This window comes from Notechis scutatus, chromosome 10, assembly GCF_049901735.1.
Source record: "Notechis scutatus isolate UNSWTSFEM ecotype Mainland chromosome 10, rNotScu1.2, whole genome shotgun sequence".
NCBI classification, from domain to species: domain Eukaryota; kingdom Metazoa; phylum Chordata; class Lepidosauria; order Squamata; family Elapidae; genus Notechis; species Notechis scutatus.
Genome location: NC_142018.1, coordinates 6,276,115 through 6,293,714, shown reverse-complemented (window position 1 = coordinate 6,293,714; position 17,600 = coordinate 6,276,115). Strand labels below are relative to the sequence as shown.

At 45.7% G+C, this 17,600-nt stretch overlaps 1 protein-coding gene across 7 annotated transcripts in view; it reads right to left on the bottom strand.

Moving 5' to 3' along the window:
• Positions 1 to 510: 510 nt before the first annotated feature.
• Positions 511 to 17,600, bottom strand: part of HEPH (hephaestin) — a 47,982-nt gene continuing 30,892 nt past the window's right edge. For 5 of the 7 annotated variants that reach the window (XM_026674625.2, XM_087972029.1, XM_087972033.1 and 2 more), the window contains 11 exons: positions 15,259 to 15,412; positions 12,947 to 13,159; positions 12,041 to 12,254; positions 10,897 to 11,036; positions 9,366 to 9,497; positions 7,728 to 7,834; positions 6,361 to 6,586; positions 3,849 to 3,988; positions 3,406 to 3,568; positions 2,794 to 2,832; positions 511 to 2,080 (listed from right to left, as the gene is read on the bottom strand). In XM_026674625.2, coding sequence (XP_026530410.2) covers positions 1,791 to 2,080; positions 2,794 to 2,832; positions 3,406 to 3,568; positions 3,849 to 3,988; positions 6,361 to 6,586; positions 7,728 to 7,834; positions 9,366 to 9,497; positions 10,897 to 11,036; positions 12,041 to 12,254; positions 12,947 to 13,159; positions 15,259 to 15,412 — 1,818 coding nt within the window. In that variant the 3' untranslated portion in view covers positions 511 to 1,790. The remainder of the gene's footprint in view (positions 2,081 to 2,793; positions 2,833 to 3,405; positions 3,569 to 3,848; positions 3,989 to 6,360; positions 6,587 to 7,727; positions 7,835 to 9,365; positions 9,498 to 10,896; positions 11,037 to 12,040; positions 12,255 to 12,946; positions 13,160 to 15,258; positions 15,413 to 17,600) is intronic. The other 2 variants (XM_087972032.1, XM_087972034.1) reach the window with 1 other exon arrangement.

Sequence of the window (17,600 nt, the reverse complement as noted above, 5' to 3'; positions counted from 1 at the left end):
AGCGCGTTTGTTGTCTTATTGTAAACCTTGACACCCAAACAACTCATTTCCAGACAGAAAGCAACTGGCATTGTTTGGTGCTTGTGGGAGACAGAACACATCGACACTCCTGCGCCCAACGGGTAGCGAGATGGTTTCCCAAAAGCCGTCCGATGCATCTGCATGCCCATGAGGTAATCTGAGCTTGTCTGGAGCGCGGCAGAAGCAGCGGGTGCTGGGCACTCACCACGTGCCACCTCTGCTCTGAAGATTTGACGAAATGCCCCTATTATGATCCAGAGATCCATGGAGCAAAGCAAGCGGACACCTGGGGTCTCCCAGAGCCCCCCAGAGCCCCGGGCTGGAGTCTGCCTGATCTCCATCCCTGGCCTCTCTGGGAAGCCACCTTGGGAACCGAGGAAGCCATAGCTCGCTGTGGGGGGCAATGATTTTCTCCCCCCCCCATATGAGGCTCTTTTAAACTTAATTTGTTTCTATCACTTTTTATTGGCAAACCAACAAATGTTGGCATTTTCTTATTAAAAAAACCAAGAATGAATGAATTTCTACCCATCTACACGGATAAGTCTTCAATAAAGATCTTGGATCTTTCACCAAGTTTAGTTGGCAAACTGAACTGAACACCAGAAACAGGGATACCGTCCTCAGACCCTGCGGTGTTTCATTTTCCTTTCATTCTGATCTTTAAAATATTTGGTTCTGTTTCAATGGTGAAGGCCTTTGCCAAATTCTTTTTCTGGATCAGAAGCCTTAACCACCTTCGGGTCTTTGGTTGAACCTGAGCATCAGGCTAAGGTCCAGGGCTCCTTTAGTGCCCTTTCGGTTCTTGAAATCTGGATGGAAATCAGGTTCTCAACAGGTACCAACAATCGTATAATGAAGATGTGAACCAGTCCATAATGGTGCCATCTTGACATTAATAAATTAATGCCAAATTACAATTCTTCACTTATTCTCACTGTCACCCTCCCATGTCTACAATTGTTTCCCCCACTTTCCGCAATGCCAGTAATTCTGGGAGGTGCAATCCCAACTCAGGTTCCTAGTTTAGGAAAGATTGGTCAACAAATATGATCCCCAAACTACGATTATTTCACTTCTTTTAATTATAAGCCAGATCAGTTTTATCATCGTTGGCCTTTTAGGTAGAAAGTCCTAGGGTGGTTGAGTCAAACAGGAGTTCTTCTGAAATAAACAATGGCTGAGGAATGAAAGGAGTTCAAAGCAAGGGAATTCCACAATTCACGGTTGAAACCTGTTTCAAAGAAATGCTTGTTGCCCTGTCCTCTTGGAGAACCTTCTCTGTGCCTGTTGCTTCTCCCCAACCAAGTGTTATGTTCAACACATAGAAACGTAATTAGCTAATCTCACATAATGTTGACTTGACTCAGGAATGAAGGAAGGCAAGAGATTCAGGTCTCAGGTTGTACTGTAGCATCAGGTAGCGAATAAGCTGATGCAAGATGATGGGAACTGTTGACCTGAGGGGTTTTGACTAAGTATCCAGTCTGGATTTATTTACTTACTTATTTATCAAATGTATTGTCCGCCCATAACTCTGGAGGGCTTTACTTAAGGTTCTGTCCTGTCATTCAACGAAGGATCTGGGAATCCATCCGAGTTCTTGGGATACCTGAAACCTTAAAATGTAGAGTGGATATAACAGGCAGAAGGACTTACTAGTAAAATTTGTTATTGAATTTTCAGAAAATGATTGCTAAATCCTATTCTGGGCCATTTTCACTACTACTTCCTGGCTTAAAAGCTTCCAGGATCTCTTCCATTCTTCTCTAAAGGTCATGCTTTTGACTTCGCATCAGTTTGAAGCTTTCATCCAATATAGACCGCTTGTTGCGTCTCAGCCTCTTCTGTCTCTTGAGGTGAACGATCACTCCAAGAAGAGCGCTGGCGGTGATGAAGAGCACCACCCCAGCCACCGCAAGGGTAATAATTGCCGCTTCTACGTGTTCGTGGTCTAGCCTTGAGCCAAACAAAGTTATGTCATGGGAGATATTTTCTTCAGAAGCTTCCGCAGGGTCTTCTACAGAAGGATCCCCAGCTACCTCTTCAGAAGTTTCTGCTGGAAGTCAAAGAAATTATGAAAAAAGTCAAACTAAGGACCAAGAGGAACTCAATAACTTAAACCATTGAAAACCGGAGAACAATCGTGATAATTGTATAATAGCCGACTCAAGTCAATCAAAAGCTCCCCACGGTTGGAAACCTAAATGGAGAACATGGCTAAACTGGAAATCTTGTGAAATCATTTAGAATTTGGGATTGAACCAAGCTGACTGAACAGAATCTCTTCCAGTTGTGTCATTCTTGAGCTTAAGTCTGGATTCATACATTACACTAGTCCCTGGTTTTCCTGAAATTGGCAAGACAAAGGCAAGGATTAAAACAGCTTGTTTGTATAGGATTCAGGTACAGCATGGTTGAGCATGATGTTTAACTGCACTTCAGCCAAAATGCCACAGCTACACCCCAGCAGTTTCACCTAAACCACAGGCTGAAATCTGAAAACCATGCGTAAGAGGCAATCTTGCTATGATAAATAAAGGTTCGACAGTTAAGATTCAGAAGTGAATTTCCAGAAGATAGAGGAAAAATTGCTGGAGGGTGTGCAAAGTTGGAGTCTTGATTTGGAAGAGATTAGCAATATTCCAGGGTGACTATTTGGGATCACGGGAAAAGAACAGTGGAAGGGAGAAAAGATTTCAAACTCGGATTATCTCTATCAATCATGATATCTGAAAGAGTTATCTGAAGAGAAATATGAAAACACAGTACCTGTAATTTTGAACACATTGTAACCGCAATGTTCTGAATCTGAAAAGAAATAAATGGCAGAATCAGGACTGTTTTGTGAAGCACAAAGGGAGATTGAGGACACACAGAGCAGCACAAGAGATCCATGCATGGAATCCAGCTTCTACAAAGAGAAGTGAATCCAGATCTTCTTTTTCCTTAGCATCACAATGTTCCACTCTTGAACTGAGGCAAATAGACATTCATTCCCATCCCCGGAACTCCTTTGTGCTGCTGGATTAGCGACTAAATTTGAAGTTTTGAATGGGTTCTGATTGAATTGAACACTGGAATGGACCTGGACTGGACTTAGACAGAGAAGTCCAATTCCAATTATTTCCAATTATCCACATTCTTCTCTGTCCACAATTCATCGCTAAGCAAGCACATCTGCTACAACACCATGAGCTTTCCTGGTCTTCCCAGCGGCTGTTCTCTACTGATTCATCGCTTATCCTGAAGCTTTCCTAGTTCTGGAATTTCATCCTTGGTTTCCAAGGGGGTTGGATGTGCCTCGGAGCCACGGAGTGATTTTGATGGGCACAGCTCCCCAAACAGATTGAGCCCCACTTGCACCACGAGCTTTCTTCTTACCTTGGCGGGGTAGGATTGTGAAAAGCGTCTCCATGCCAGCATGGATATGGTCAGCCACGTGGCAGTGAAGAAGCCAGGTGCCAGGATTGCCAACCTGCATCTCCACCATCTCAAAGGTCCCAGGGAAGAGATCCACCACATCAGCCCGGTAACTCTTGCCATTCTGATACACAAAATGGAAGGACAAAGAGTGAAAATCTAGAATAGGAGTGATGGCCAGAGGGTAATGTTTAGCTACTTCCAATTCCATGGCCAGAGAGTTAGGCATTTTATAAGTTTGCTCAACTTAGTTGGCTTGGGAAGACCTGGGGAGAGGAAAGAATCCAACCTGCCAACTTGGGACACCCAAACTAACTGCAAGACAGGAGGCCCGATCCTTCCCTAGATTTGTTCTTTAAGTGAAGTGGGGGGAAGCTTCTGTATCATTTTGGGGGGAGTCTCACCCGGTAGATGAATGTCTCTGCATGGAAGTGAACAGTGTGTACGTCAATCTCCTGGCCCATTCCCAGCAAATACCAGTTCACCCAGTCTCCTTCACACATCTCCAGGCCAGGCAAGTTTGCATATACTTTACCATTGATTGCTAAGGAAAGAAGAGATTTCTGCTTAATAAAGGCAGGACCTTTGTCTCACAAAGAATCAAAGAACTGCTTCCCCTTCCAAAGTGAGAGCCTTTGCATTTCTCCTCAGGATCAGGGCCTTTGCCTCTGCAGAACTGTCAGCAATTCTTCTCTCTGCCTCTGACTGGATCACATCCACCACAAACGATGCAGCCAACCTACAATCTCCACCCCAAGGAGGACTTTGAACTGCACTTCACTTTGCGGCGACATTTTCGACTTTTGGCTTCTTCTCTGTCTTTTGTCTTCTGTCACAGAGGCTATCATAAATGATATGGACCAAAATGTCTATACAAGTAATCCTCAACTTACAGCCAGTTGCTTAGCAACCATTCAAAGTTACAATGGACCCCCAAAAGATACTTACAAGTTCCAACCACTGTCCCTTCTCCCGCAGTCATGTGATCACGGCCTGCGTTTACCACTATTTGCAGCAACCTGTGGTCATGTGCCCACGATTTACGAGGTTTTTGCCAAAACCCAGGTTCACTTAATTTGTACCAAAAAAAAAACAACCCCTCATACAATTGGGTCAGTCACATGATGACACACATTACAACTGTCATGAGTTACAACTTTAACTGGCTGGCTCCATTATGGCCCTAAGGTCTACCTGAAATTGCTTTGTAGAGGTAGAAAACAGTTGTTCTCCAAATCGGCCTGCTTATATATTTTATACAGCCATCCACATAGCGCACAACTCAAGGCGATGCACCTCATCAATCTAGCAATTAAATCCTTATAAAAACTCACTAAACAAATAATAAACATAAGACATTTTATTCCTTTGAAGTTATTGTTTCATGTGTCTTTTCTTGTTTCTTCCTTTCTATTATGATTTTTATTATCTCTTTTATTCATGAAACACAAAACTCAAGTCAACTGAACATTTAAAAATGTATCACAAATATCATTGACTGGCACTGATGGTTTATACGGGTTGCAGGCAGCATCCTAGGTATCAACCAAGCATCTTCTTAAATTGTACAATATGATTTTCATTGTTGGATGATGATGATGACACACCTACTGGATCCATAGTTTTGATGGTATTACTGGGAGCGCTACAGGTTCTAGATGCTGCATTGCCACCTCTGCTACGAGTCTTGGGAATGGCTTTTCCTCTGATTTGTTGATGTATCTATTCATCAAACCTGGGTAGTGAGGCCGATGTCAATGAGGTCCAGGATTCTGAGCATTTTGACACATGAAACAATCCAACAACTTCTTGAAAGGAATAAAATTCAAAAGGGAAGAAGAAAATTTTTGGATATCGTTATCAGCAGAGGAAATGATAGCAAATCAGAAACAAAACTCTATAAAAAAACAACAACCCACACTAAGCAAATGCTCCATTTCCAAAATCACAACTCAACTTCCCAGAAGAGTTAAATCCAAAAATGCTAGGGAATTCCTTTAAGCTTGGCATTCAGACAAAACCATTAATAGGTAATATAGATAAACATTTAGACACTAGGCTAAAAGAGACAATAAAAAAAGCTAAGACGGAAACAAAAATACCAGAACGCATCTTATCTAACAACTAACGTCCAGATAAACAGTAATTAACATCAGACAAACAATCGAGCAGAAAACAATACCGTAATCAGGAAACTAGCAAGGGGGAAAAAACCACACCTACCTTCACCAACACAGGCAGAGCAGGCTACTAGATACAAACAGAGAACAAACCCCACATTCACTTACACTGATGAGGTTACCTACTAGGGCTACAAAACATCTGCAAGTAAATAACCAAGGTCAGAGAGCAATAAGTTCAACCCTGAACTACAGATATTTTCTTCTACTGAAAATGATTTTTTTTATGACAAAACCTCTATCTAATGAGCTCTTCCTAAGGAAATTAAAGTTGTATGCATATTGACTCTCCAGAAACCTCACACCATTCTCAAGTGGAATGTGCACGTGGAACAATCAAATCAGGAAGAGAGGTAATTTTCTTTTTGCAACGTGTGTTGCAAGAAGGGTGGTGCTTCATGGGTGCTAATCAGAGGCGTTATTCAGCAGGTTCTGACCAGTTCCGGAGAACTGGCAAATCCCACCTCTGACTGGCCCCGTCCCCATCTATTCTCTGCCTCCCGAGTCCCAGCTGATCGATGGGGGTCTTCTGCACAGGAGATCCGACCTGGCAAAGCAGGTTAGTGGGGTGGGGAGGGAAATGGAGGTTTTACAGTATCCTTCCCCTGCCACACCCACCAAGCCACGCCCACCAAGCCACACCACGCCCACCAAGCCACGCCCACAGAACCGATAATAAACATTTTTTGAATCCCACCACTGGCGCTAATACAAAAAGCGTAAGATATCTACAAACCATGCATTTTGTTGCTTTCCATAAATTCTTCGTCCTGCTGGTGGGAACGGTTCCAATCCCCTTGGACATAAATCTTCACATTCTCCTCAAGGTACCAAGACTGATTTTCATCAAAAACCAAAAAGAGGAGGGCGAATTCCTTGCTCACACCTTTCCTTCTCCCGTTAGAATCCAGGGTCCCTTTACGACAAACTTTCAAGGGGCCAACGAGCCCACTGTACAAATCCTGCCAGGAAAGGAGACAGCAAAAACTCTTTGCATACATTTGCTAGAACTCCACACACTTTTCATTAACACACCAGCGCAGAGCACAGCCAGCTGCATCAGGTAAGCCCTTAAATAGTTTAAATAGGTGTGACACACCAGAATAAAGGAATAGTAAAACTCAGTCCAATCCTACTCAGCTTGTTTTGCCTCAGCCATTGCTAAAGTGGTCCTCAACTGACCCCTTACAGTTACAACGGACTTTCCCAGACCAACAACCTGGATTTAAAATTCTGACGACTGTCCGCCCCCTGTGGTCTTGCAGTCCTATTTTGGGTGCTTGGCAAGTGGACCTCATTTACAGCCATTTGTAGTGTCCCCCCATGGGGTCACATGATCACAATTTACAACATTTTTGTCAGAACCCAGCATTTACTTCAGGTTTTTGGCAAATAGCGCCCATTAATGACAATAGTTTAGTTAAATGGCCACAGTATTGACTTAATGACCATGGGGTTTACTTTACAATGACATTTGCTTAATGACCGCTGCAAAAAAAGATTGTAAAACTGGGTGTGGACACATAGTGACCCACTTAACAACTGGCATGATTTAAATAAGACTAATTCTGGGCTCAGTTAGGGCAGCAATAGGACGTAATGTGAAATAACCAGGGCTAAATTCATGGCAGAGGGAAGGGCAGCTTATATAAGCTGCAGGTCAGACTTCTTTGAAAGGAGGAGAAGCTGCTCCTTCATTTTCCATGCAGGAAGAACAAAAGGAAGAGAAAAACTGAGGTAGGAAAACTGCTTTGAGGAGCCTCATGTATGTTCATGTCTCTTTTGCTTTATTATTTATTTTTGTGAAGTGACTAAACAGCTTCTAGCATGCCGATTTGTTTGTGAGGGGTATATTACACACACACACACACACACCACTTCCTTGGTGAGCTCAAGATGACATACATGAGACTTCCTCTGTCATTTTCCCCACAACCGCCAGTCCATGAGGTAATCTTGGCTGAGGGAGAATGACAGCCTCAAAGTCGCCATGGCTAGGGTTCAGCCATTCCTAGTCTCCACCTTGACCACTAACCCTTCCTTGGACAGCTCCATCCCACCCTGGGAGAGGCCATCAACACTGAGGAATGGAAAAACACGCACCTTGACACGATCCACTGTGGAATAGTAGATCCAACTCAAACAGGCTGAATCGTTTGGTCCTGGACCAGATCTTTCAGGAACATCCCATTGATAGGTTACAATTTCTCCTAGGAGAGAAAGATTTTCACATTTTTGTTAGGAATTTTAGCTACAGGGGATTGTGCCTCTGAAAATTAAGGCCTTCAGATATAAAGTCCTCCTCATGAACACCAAACTACAAAAGAGAGCACATATGATGAGAAAACCAACAGCTCACCTAAGTCACTATATACGCAGACTTAAATTGATATCTGTTTAGGTGTTAGCATCGGCTAATATCCAGGACCGCCTTTGTCCCCTTGTTGATTCAACAATACCTTCATTGGAACAATAGTCTGCATGTGTTCTTCTTCGATCTGTGCTAATTTTCACAAACCAAATTTATATTTTACCAAGATTATTAGCTTAAATGCTTCTACCAGCACAGCCCTACTTAGTTGATGGGTTAAGAATATTGTTCTCTGCTATTGTGCAACTAAAACTCATTTGATTGGAGTGTGTGGGTTTTTCCTTATACAATAATGTTCTTTTTACCTGCTGCTCACAAACCATGTTTTGGCTCTATTTTGTATTTATTTAAATATATTTAATACTTCTGCATTTGCTCAAAGGACACTTTGGGAACTCTGGCTGACTTCCATAGCAATTGCGGGTGAAGAGAGATGGAATAACACAACTAGCGTTGTTATGTGAGCCAGTGGGACACCATAATTAGCTTTCAGATGACAACTGGGGAAATCTGAAATAAAAACTCTTATTAAGCCACAAAGCTCACTGCTGATCTTGGACCAAGTTTCCACTCACAGCCTAACTCCCTCACTGGACTATGGTATACTTCAATCTTTCTCAACCTCAATAACTTTAAGAAGCATGGACTTCAACTCCCAGAATTCTAGCTGGCTGAGGAATTCTGGGAGTTGAAGTCCACATATCAACATCAATAACTTTAAGAAGTGTGGACTTCAACTCCCAGAATTCTAGCTGGCTGAGGAATTCTGGGAGTTGAAGTCCACATATCACCATCAATAACTTTAAGAAGTGTGGACTTCAACTCCCAGAATTCTAGCTGGCTGAGGAATTCTGGGAGTTGAAGTCCACATATTTTAAAGTTGCTGACGCTGAGAAACACTGATATAAAAAAAGGGCGTACTATGATCTTTATTATGATCACTGCCCAAAACAAAAAGAGAAGCACCTCTCCAGTCCTAGGGGAAAAGATGGGACAAGGGGAATGAACAAAGGACAGGTAAAAAAAAATCAAGATGGCCACCATGGCCGCATAAGGACCTTCTCCTTTTTACCTCTCTTCATCGACCCAGCCTAATAGCCGATACTCTGGATTCTCTGAATCAGGAAAGGAAATCTTCCTCACCAGGAATTTCTCAATTCGCCACCCTGTCCATCCAGAAGCTAGTTTTAGGACTGCATTGAAAATTCATATTTGTTAAGGCCTTTTAGGCTTTTGTCCTCATTTTAGGGCAGATTATGCAGTTGTGGACTGTTTGGTACACAGACACACAGACGCAATACATGTGAATGAAGAAACAAAACTCAGGCAGGTAGGTTGCCAAGGAAATGCCAAATGCTGGCAAGACTCACCAGGCATTGCTGTCTTGGAGTCCCTGTGGTTCTTTTCCAGGACTCCATGGGCGTGAATGGAGTAAGGCTGCGTGGCATTGTTCCTAAAAACTATGTTCAACACATCTCCCACTTCTGCCCAAATAAAGGGACCTGGAAGGGGGGAGGATAAAGGAAAAGAACAGTGGCTGGGGGTTTGCAAAACTCCAAAGTGGGGCTTCTTCTGGTGAACAGCAAAGTGTAGCCCCCTCCAAGCAGCTTCCAAGAGAGAAGGAGCCAGCGCTTTGCTTAGCTCCACTGGACCCCATGGCTTCCTGACCTGCTCAGGGCATCAGTTTACTCTCCAAAGCACCTGAAGGCAGGGCAGGAAGCAAGAGGTGGATGCTTGTCAACCTGGAATTAAGGAGAAAATTAGGGAAAACCATGAATCAATGGAACAGTTTGCTTCTCGGTGTTGTGGATGTTCCATCCCTGGAGGTTTTCAAGAAAAGATTGGACAACCGTTTGTCCAGAATGGAGTAAGGACTCCTGGCTTGGGCAGGGGGTTGGACTAGATGACCTCCAAGGTCCCTTGCAGCCCTTCCTTCCCAGGCTTTGATGAGCTGTGCCAGAGAAGCCAGAAAGACCTGTTGTCCATCACACTTTCCCCAAAGCTTGCGGGGACGTCTCCAAAGAATCCAATGCGCTGACCCAAAATGGTGCCATGGATGCTTCTCTGCCCACTCCCGACACGCTTAACCCAGGGCACGTGGCCAATGCAGAAGCTCTTTGGGTTTTGGAAAGGGAGGGGGGAGGGGAGGGAAAGCAGAGGGAAGCTTTGAAATAAGCTGAGGTGCTTTCTCAGTGCAAAAATGGGGGACCCTTTACAGGTAGTCCTTGGCTTATAATGGCAATTGGGATTGGAACTTCTGTCACAAAGACGGTCCAATTCGGAAAGGGTGCCCCAAGATGCCCCAAGAACGGGCACGGCAGAGGTGCAGAAACACTGCGGGGCGGGGGCAAGGGGGGGAGAGACTACTTACCCCAGTGACCGGGGACCTTTGGTGTTGGCCTCCACTTTCACTTTCTTGGGAAAGCCAGAAGGGAAGATTGCAAATAGCCATTGTGGGATTGTGGGGGCGCTGCAGTCGGCCAGAAGTGCAAACCGGCTGCCGAGGGTCCAGACCCCAGTCATGTGACTGCAGGGCTCCTGGAACCACAATTGGTTTCACGCCGTCGTTAACTTTTGACGGCTGTTGAATGGTCAACAGGCCAAGGACTATCTTGAACATACGCACACACACCCCATCCAAATTATCCCCCTCCCCCAAAGACCCAATTGGAGTTGCCCAGGGCAGGAGTCCTTATTCCATCCTGGACAAATGGTTGTTCATCTTATCCATATACCAAAGAGAATCTTCATTTCTGGGATGGAAATCTCTTGGATGAGAAGCTGCAAAGCTTATCAGGAGTGTATGAAAAAAAAAATGCACCTTTGAGAATAATTTACAGAAAGAGTTTAAAATTCTACTAACTGAAATGAAAGTCACACCTGAAAGTTTCAGTGGGTTACCTAATATCCCCAGATGTTGCTCAGCATCCGTTCTGTTCTTTGGCGTCTGGAATGTCCCGTCTGTGTATTCCCTATAAACAGCTTTCTTGTACCGGGAGCCCAGTCGTCCATTCTCATGGTTGAGAAATATGTCACCATACCTGTGAATTTCAAAATTCCTTTTTGCCTGAAAGATGCATGGTTAAGCGCAAATGAACAACATGCAATAGCGTGGCCCAAAAAAGCAGTAAAAAACAGAGATACTACAAAGAGCGAGGGATGAACCCATAAAATACAAAGAGAAAGAAATAGGAGTTCTAAAACAGATTCCCAGAAGAGCAAGAGAGATTCAAAAGCGTTGAGACTCTAGAAAAGAGTGCGGAGAAGAACAATAATGAGGATTAGGGAACCGAAAGCTAAAACACAGGAATCGGGTATGTCTAGTGAAAAAAAAAAAAGGAAGACTAGGGGTGACATGATAGCAGTGTTCCAATACTTGAGGGGCTGCCACGAAGAAGAGGAGGGTCAACCAAAGCACTGGAAGGCAGGACATGCAACGGATGGAAACTAATTCAGGAGAAAAGCAACCTACAACTTAAGGAGAAATTTCCTTAACAGTGAGAACAATCAATCCGTGAAAAAAGCTGCTTCCAGAAATTGTGGGCACTCCATCGCTGGAGGCTTTTAAGAAGAGATCGGATGGCCATTTCTCTGAAATGGGTACAGGGTCTCCTAGACGAGAAAACCCCCAAGATCCCTTCCTGTTATTTGGTTAGAACCACCAGACAATTCTCTGAGCTGTCAATAAGCTTTAGCTGACACTCAGGCAAAAATTAGTCCTCCGGTAACTGAGCCTCTTCCAGCGTGAGACAACAGAGAACAGCCCGTTGCCCCCTTCTACGGAAAGTCCTTCAGCTCCTCACTGGCTCTTCTTCTCAAGACCCATTTTCTCCTCATCCCACTAACCAGCTTCCTTACCTTCCTCAGGATCGTTCCCCGTTGGCCTACCTCTCTTTCAAAATTCTGGTTTGTAAGTCTAATTGATTTAAACCTCTTTCAAGGGAATTCCCCCCAAAACATGTTTTTGCAAGAAGGGTAGGAAAAACATGACTGACTTGCATCCCATTTCCCGCAAACAAAATATTTTGGAAGCAGCCCCCGATACCTTTCCTCTCCAGAGCTGTTGTGCCTTTCCGACTCCCAGCTGCGGTCTGGGGCATAGTCCCACTCCATCTCCTCTGCCATGATGTAAAAGGTCCTCACTGTCCCATACTGTCGGCCTGGAAAATAGGCCTCTTCTCCACACTGCCGAACAGAGTAACGGCCTCTCATCCCGTTCTGATAGTGGTTGCTGGTCTGACAGTACACACCGAAAGTGCCTAGGAGGAGGCAAACGAAGCTACTGAGAAGATGCCCGGGATCTCAGGATGCGAGCAAAGCCACCCTGGAAGCTTCTCTACCAACTTTGAGAAAGGCAGATCTAAGTTCTCTCAGATCTAGCAACAGGCCAACATTTTTAAACACCACATGTGTGCATCTTCTGACTTAAATAGAAAAAGATGCTTAAACTTTCCCCGGGATTGAGGAGTGGGCTTTTTGTTAACTTCTGAGACACCAGTTGTTGCCATCCTTAGAGAGTTCTCAAGAAGGGTTTGCAATGACAGGGTAGTAGTTAAGCTGTTGGATCGCTACTCCAAAAACTTCAGTAAAAGTCTTCTCCCGATTATGGAGCTCACTTGGTAGACCCGGGCATTTGCTCAGCTCAACCTACAATGTCAACTTCCTCCTTTCCCTTGTACATTTCCTCGAATCCCTAGACGCAAAGGAAGGCAGACCATCTCTAAATAGGTGAATAAAATAGTATCCATGGGCTGCAGGTGCTACGCCATTTGCCTTCATCTTAAACTCAGTACGGAAGGGAGCTAAGATCAGATCTGGCGAATTCTAGACCCTCTGGAAAGCCCAGCCAGTCCGGCCAAAAGTGACGGACAATATGGGGACCTGTGGTTCCAAATGCTGTGACAGGCCAAGTTTCTCAGAGGAAAGAGAGGGCACAGAGTTAAGCCTTTACCTTGGTTATCGGGCTGCATGAGGGCTGTGGCAAAGGTGTGAGGGAAGAGACTGGCTGTATCTCGCCTCATCCCGTTCATCAAGATGGTGTTTCCTTGGAAAACAACCCCATGAACGTCGGTTTCACTGCCAAAACCCAGCAGGTGCCAGGAAATGGTATCTCCCTTGCACGTATCCAGGAGAGGCAAATTTCCAAAGAGGAATCCGTTGATGGCTTCAAGGCAAAAGAAAACAGGGGAAAAATCAGCAGGAGGCTCAGTTTTCAGAGGACGTTTCACCCAGCGATAATTTGGGAACGCTCGAACTGAGTAGAAAGCAGGATTCAAAATCCAGAAATCAAAAACTGAGAAAAAGAGGGGAGGGGAGAGGATTACCAAATGCCTGGGCTGTGCCCCCCCAGCAAGAGCCTCAGCGGTGCTTTTCTCAAAGGGCAACTGGAAGAAGAAGTAGTTTCACTTCTCGTCCAAGAAGCTTCACCGGTTCTGGCAGGATGGTGGGGGCAATAGAAGGATGGTGGGGGTGATAGAAGGCAAACGGCAGGCCGTGCGGCTGTTTGCCTGCTGCTCCCCTTCCCGCCTTTTTCCCTGGGGGCTTTGCCTGTTTACTTTTGCTTTGCAAATGTTTGCCCATGGATGCCTCCGCAGCCTTCCCCCATTCCCTCCTTTTGATACCAACGCAGATCCATCTCTTTTCCTTTTTCCCTTTATGGCTCTGATGCTGCCATAATCGAAGCGGTGGTTCTTCCTGCCGTCCTCTCCAAATCCAGGGTAACTTGCTGGTAGCAGGGAAGAATCAATAGCTCAGCTTCTCAGAAGTAAAGCAGCAGGTCTTCTACATGGCAACTCAAAGATGTCAAAATAAAAACAAGGGAGTGGCTGTGGGCATGGGGTGGTATGCTTTGCCCAGTCTGGGCAGAAGCTGAAAGGATGCCCGCTGGGAGATGGAGCAAATGCCAGTGAGGATACTTCATTGACTTAATGGGCCATTGCTGGATCCACACGAAGATATTTTAAAATGGCAACTGCTGACCAGCCTAAAACACAGGAGATCAGCAGTCCAGGATAAAAGGACTATCCAGGCAGCAGCTGCAGGAGGGGAGGGACATAGAATTGAGGCTGCTGCTGGCCTGGAACACAGCACTGGAGAACATCTGAAGGGATCTAAGACTCCTAACTCAAAGCAGAAAGCCCCCCTGGAGTTCTACAGAAATTCATCCAAGCAAGGAAATGTATAAATCATATCTGGATTTCACTGCTGTAAGATGAAAACTTAAGCAATAATTGAGAAACTGGAAAGTGAGAAAAACCAGGTTTCCTAAATTTGTGACCTCCATACACTGGATTTTACTTCCTATAATTTTCAGTCAAGGTGGGCATTAGTGATGCTGGTGAGCAAGGATAGAAATCAGGTCAAGCATAACAGAAAGAGGAGAGGAAGTCTACTGCTGACTACGATCTCTAAGAATTGTCCACGTTGGCCTTTAATTTGCAGGTTGTCATTGTACAAGCAATAATGGAGAGAGCTGTTGCTTTCAAGCTTTTCTTTGAAGGCTGTCCTGAAACTTTTCCTCAAGAAAAAGGACGAAGTCAAACCTATGTAAACAACCATGCGTTGTCAATTTGTTCAAATATTTGCTTCCACCCTTACAAATCTGAGTTGCTATAATTAATATCTGAGGATTATGAGCCTGTTTGATGAGTCAGACTTTGAACTGGAAGAAAATCGGGCTTCAGAATTCTGCTCTTGCCTTTTGGTACCCAGCAAGTAGATCATAGATATGAAATGTGGCTCCTCAAAGAGGCAGGAGAACAGCCATGCCCTAGTCGTGCTATAAACTAAGGGGTTGAGAGTTTGAGTTGGCAAACAATTTTCAGGCAAGTCTTACTCAGTGAGTGCTACTTCTTGCTGATCTTTCATACAGAAGAACCACACTCAGCTCTGATTCTTGGATTTGTCTATATGGAAGTTTATTTTACTTTGTTTATATCCCATCTTTATTGTTTTTATAGCTCAAGATGAACATATATATTACTCCCTCCTTTTCCCCACAATAACAGGTGGGCTGGGCTGTGAGGCCGTGACTTGGCCAAAGTCAGCCAGTTGGCTTTTTATGCCAAGGCAGGACTAGAACTCACCGTCTCCTGGTTCCTAGCCTAACCAAACTTTGGCTTCTGCAGTGACCTTGGTCTGTTTCCTGAGATCTCACATCCCTGAGCTGCGGTAAGAAACTGAGCTGCCACAAGACCTCCAACCTCCTCTCCTGAATTGGCTGATCTTGGCTTTCCAACCCCCAGATTGGGTACATCGACATACCATGCATTCTATTGGACTCTTTGAAGATGTGATCCTCAAACAGTTCTTCTTTCCCCAATGTGTATTTCAGATACTTCCGATTTGTGTTCAGATACCAGCTTAGGTTTTCATTAAACACACCAAACAAAAGGTAAAACTCTTTATCAATGCCTCTCTAGGAAACAACACAGAGAATATCAGGTTTGGCATCTCATTTGATAACCGAAGAGATAGTCTACTTTGCTATTTCAACTAGCTCGGTGGAGAGAGAATTTCTTTTGTAGCTTGGAGTTACAAAGAGGTGAGAGATAGCAAAACATCTGGGAATAAAATATGAGGAACTATTAAAACAACAGGACAATTTCCATGGGACAAGTTGTGTAGCAAAGTCCTATTAACTTCTACGGTGAGAACAGAAAGGTAGTAAAAGATAATGATTTTTTTATTGTGTTTTTGTTTAATTTTGTTTTCTTGAAGAACCAAACTGTGCTTCATAAGAACTGTATAAAAAGCAGTGGGGTGTATTTTTCCTGCCCTCCCCCCACCTTTATTGGCTCAAATAAAGCCTCCTAATATCTACTCTGGTCTGTGATATTGGTTTTGCACACCAGGTCCAGGAAGCCTGCTTGGGACAACCATTTACTAATCATCAGCTAACCCACACACAAAAAAGTGGAATAAAATCAGGGAATATAAAATTACTTTGTGTCACAAAGCTATAATGGGGATGTTGGTAGAAAGGCAAGCGACTGCAGCTACTGTTCTAATATATGCTGTAAACCACAGCGTGTGCATGCGTTTTGCTTTGGCAAATCACAGGCGGTAAATACAGCAATTCCGTTTTGTTAACCGGTTTAGCATATTGTGGAGTCTCTTCATCTAACAGTGGCCATAGAGAAGCCCCTGAAAAGCCACAAACAGAGCCACCTGGAGCAATGGCATCGACAGGTAGAGACCAGTCAATGACCAACTCATGATCTGGTTGCAGTCCCTTAGCGACCCTTAGCGACCAGTCAATGACCAACTCATGATCTGGTTGCAGTCTTGATGGCTGCAACCCCTCCATGGTCACAGGCTCACATTTTGGGCACTTGGCAACTGGCAACTGTGTCTATGGCTGTCCTGTGATCGCGTGAGGATAGCAATTGTGTCTATGGCTGTTTACAGCAGTGATCCCCAACCTTTTTATGCCGCAGCCCGGTACCGGCATCAAGCTGGGCGCCATGCCCGGTACTAGCATCAGCCATCCCGTGATCACGTGATAGCAATTTTCAGGTTTTTTTTTTTGTTGGTTTCTGGCAAAAAAAAAATGCCAATTGGGTAAAATGGATTCATTCAATAACTGCTGTGTTCAGTTAATGGCCACAGCAAAAAAGTTGATGTCGTGGTGACCCAACTAATAACTGCCTTGACTCACAACCCTAATTCTGGGCTAAATCATGGTATTTTAACAGATTTTAACAGATAATCAGAGTTGGAAGGGACCTTGTAGGTCATCTAGTCCAACCCCCCCCACCCAAGCATTTCTGACAAATGGCAGTCCAGTCTCTTCTTGAAGGTCTCAAGTGATCGCGCTCCCACTATTTCTGAGGGAAACTTCTGTTCCATTGGTTGATTGTTCTCACTGTCAGAAAGTTTCTCCTTATTTCCAGGTTAAACCTCTCCTGGTCACTGAGGACTTCCCTCAGGCATTTAATTATTTAATTATAAAAAACTCCAATGGCAGCCTTAGTGATTCTACCTTGCTGTTAAACAGAGCTAAGACCCAACCACTTAAATAGAATATTAATTTACTGTGTATGCGTGTGCGTATCAGCAATTTTTATTATGTACCAACGGACAGATCTAGATTTATAAAGCAAAGCTGTCATTTTTGCACTAGGGTTTTACAGCAACTAGAAAGAAGGCTCCCCCCCCCCCCCCCCCCCCCCCCCCCCCCCCCCCCCCCCCCCCCCCCCCCCCCCCCCCCCCCCCCCCCCCCCCCCCCCCCCCCCCCCCCCCCCCCCCCCCCCCCCCCCCCCCCCCCCCCCCCCCCCCCCCCCCCCCCCCCCCCCCCCCCCCCCCCCCCCCCCCCCCCCCCCCCCCCCCCCCCCCCCCCCCCCCCCCCCCCCCCCCCCCCCCCCCCCCCCCCCCCCCCCCCCCCCCCCCCCCCCCCCCCCCCCCCCCCCCCCCCCCCCCCCCCCCCCCCCCCCCCCCCCCCCCCCCCCCCCCCCCCCCCCCCCCCCCCCCCCCCCCCCCCCCCCCCCCCCCCCCCCCCCCCCCCCCCCCCCCCCCCCCCCCCCCCCCCCCCCCCCCCCCCCCCCCCCCCCCCCCCCCCCCCCCCCCCCCCCCCCCCCCCCCCCCCCCCCCCCCCCCCCCCCCCC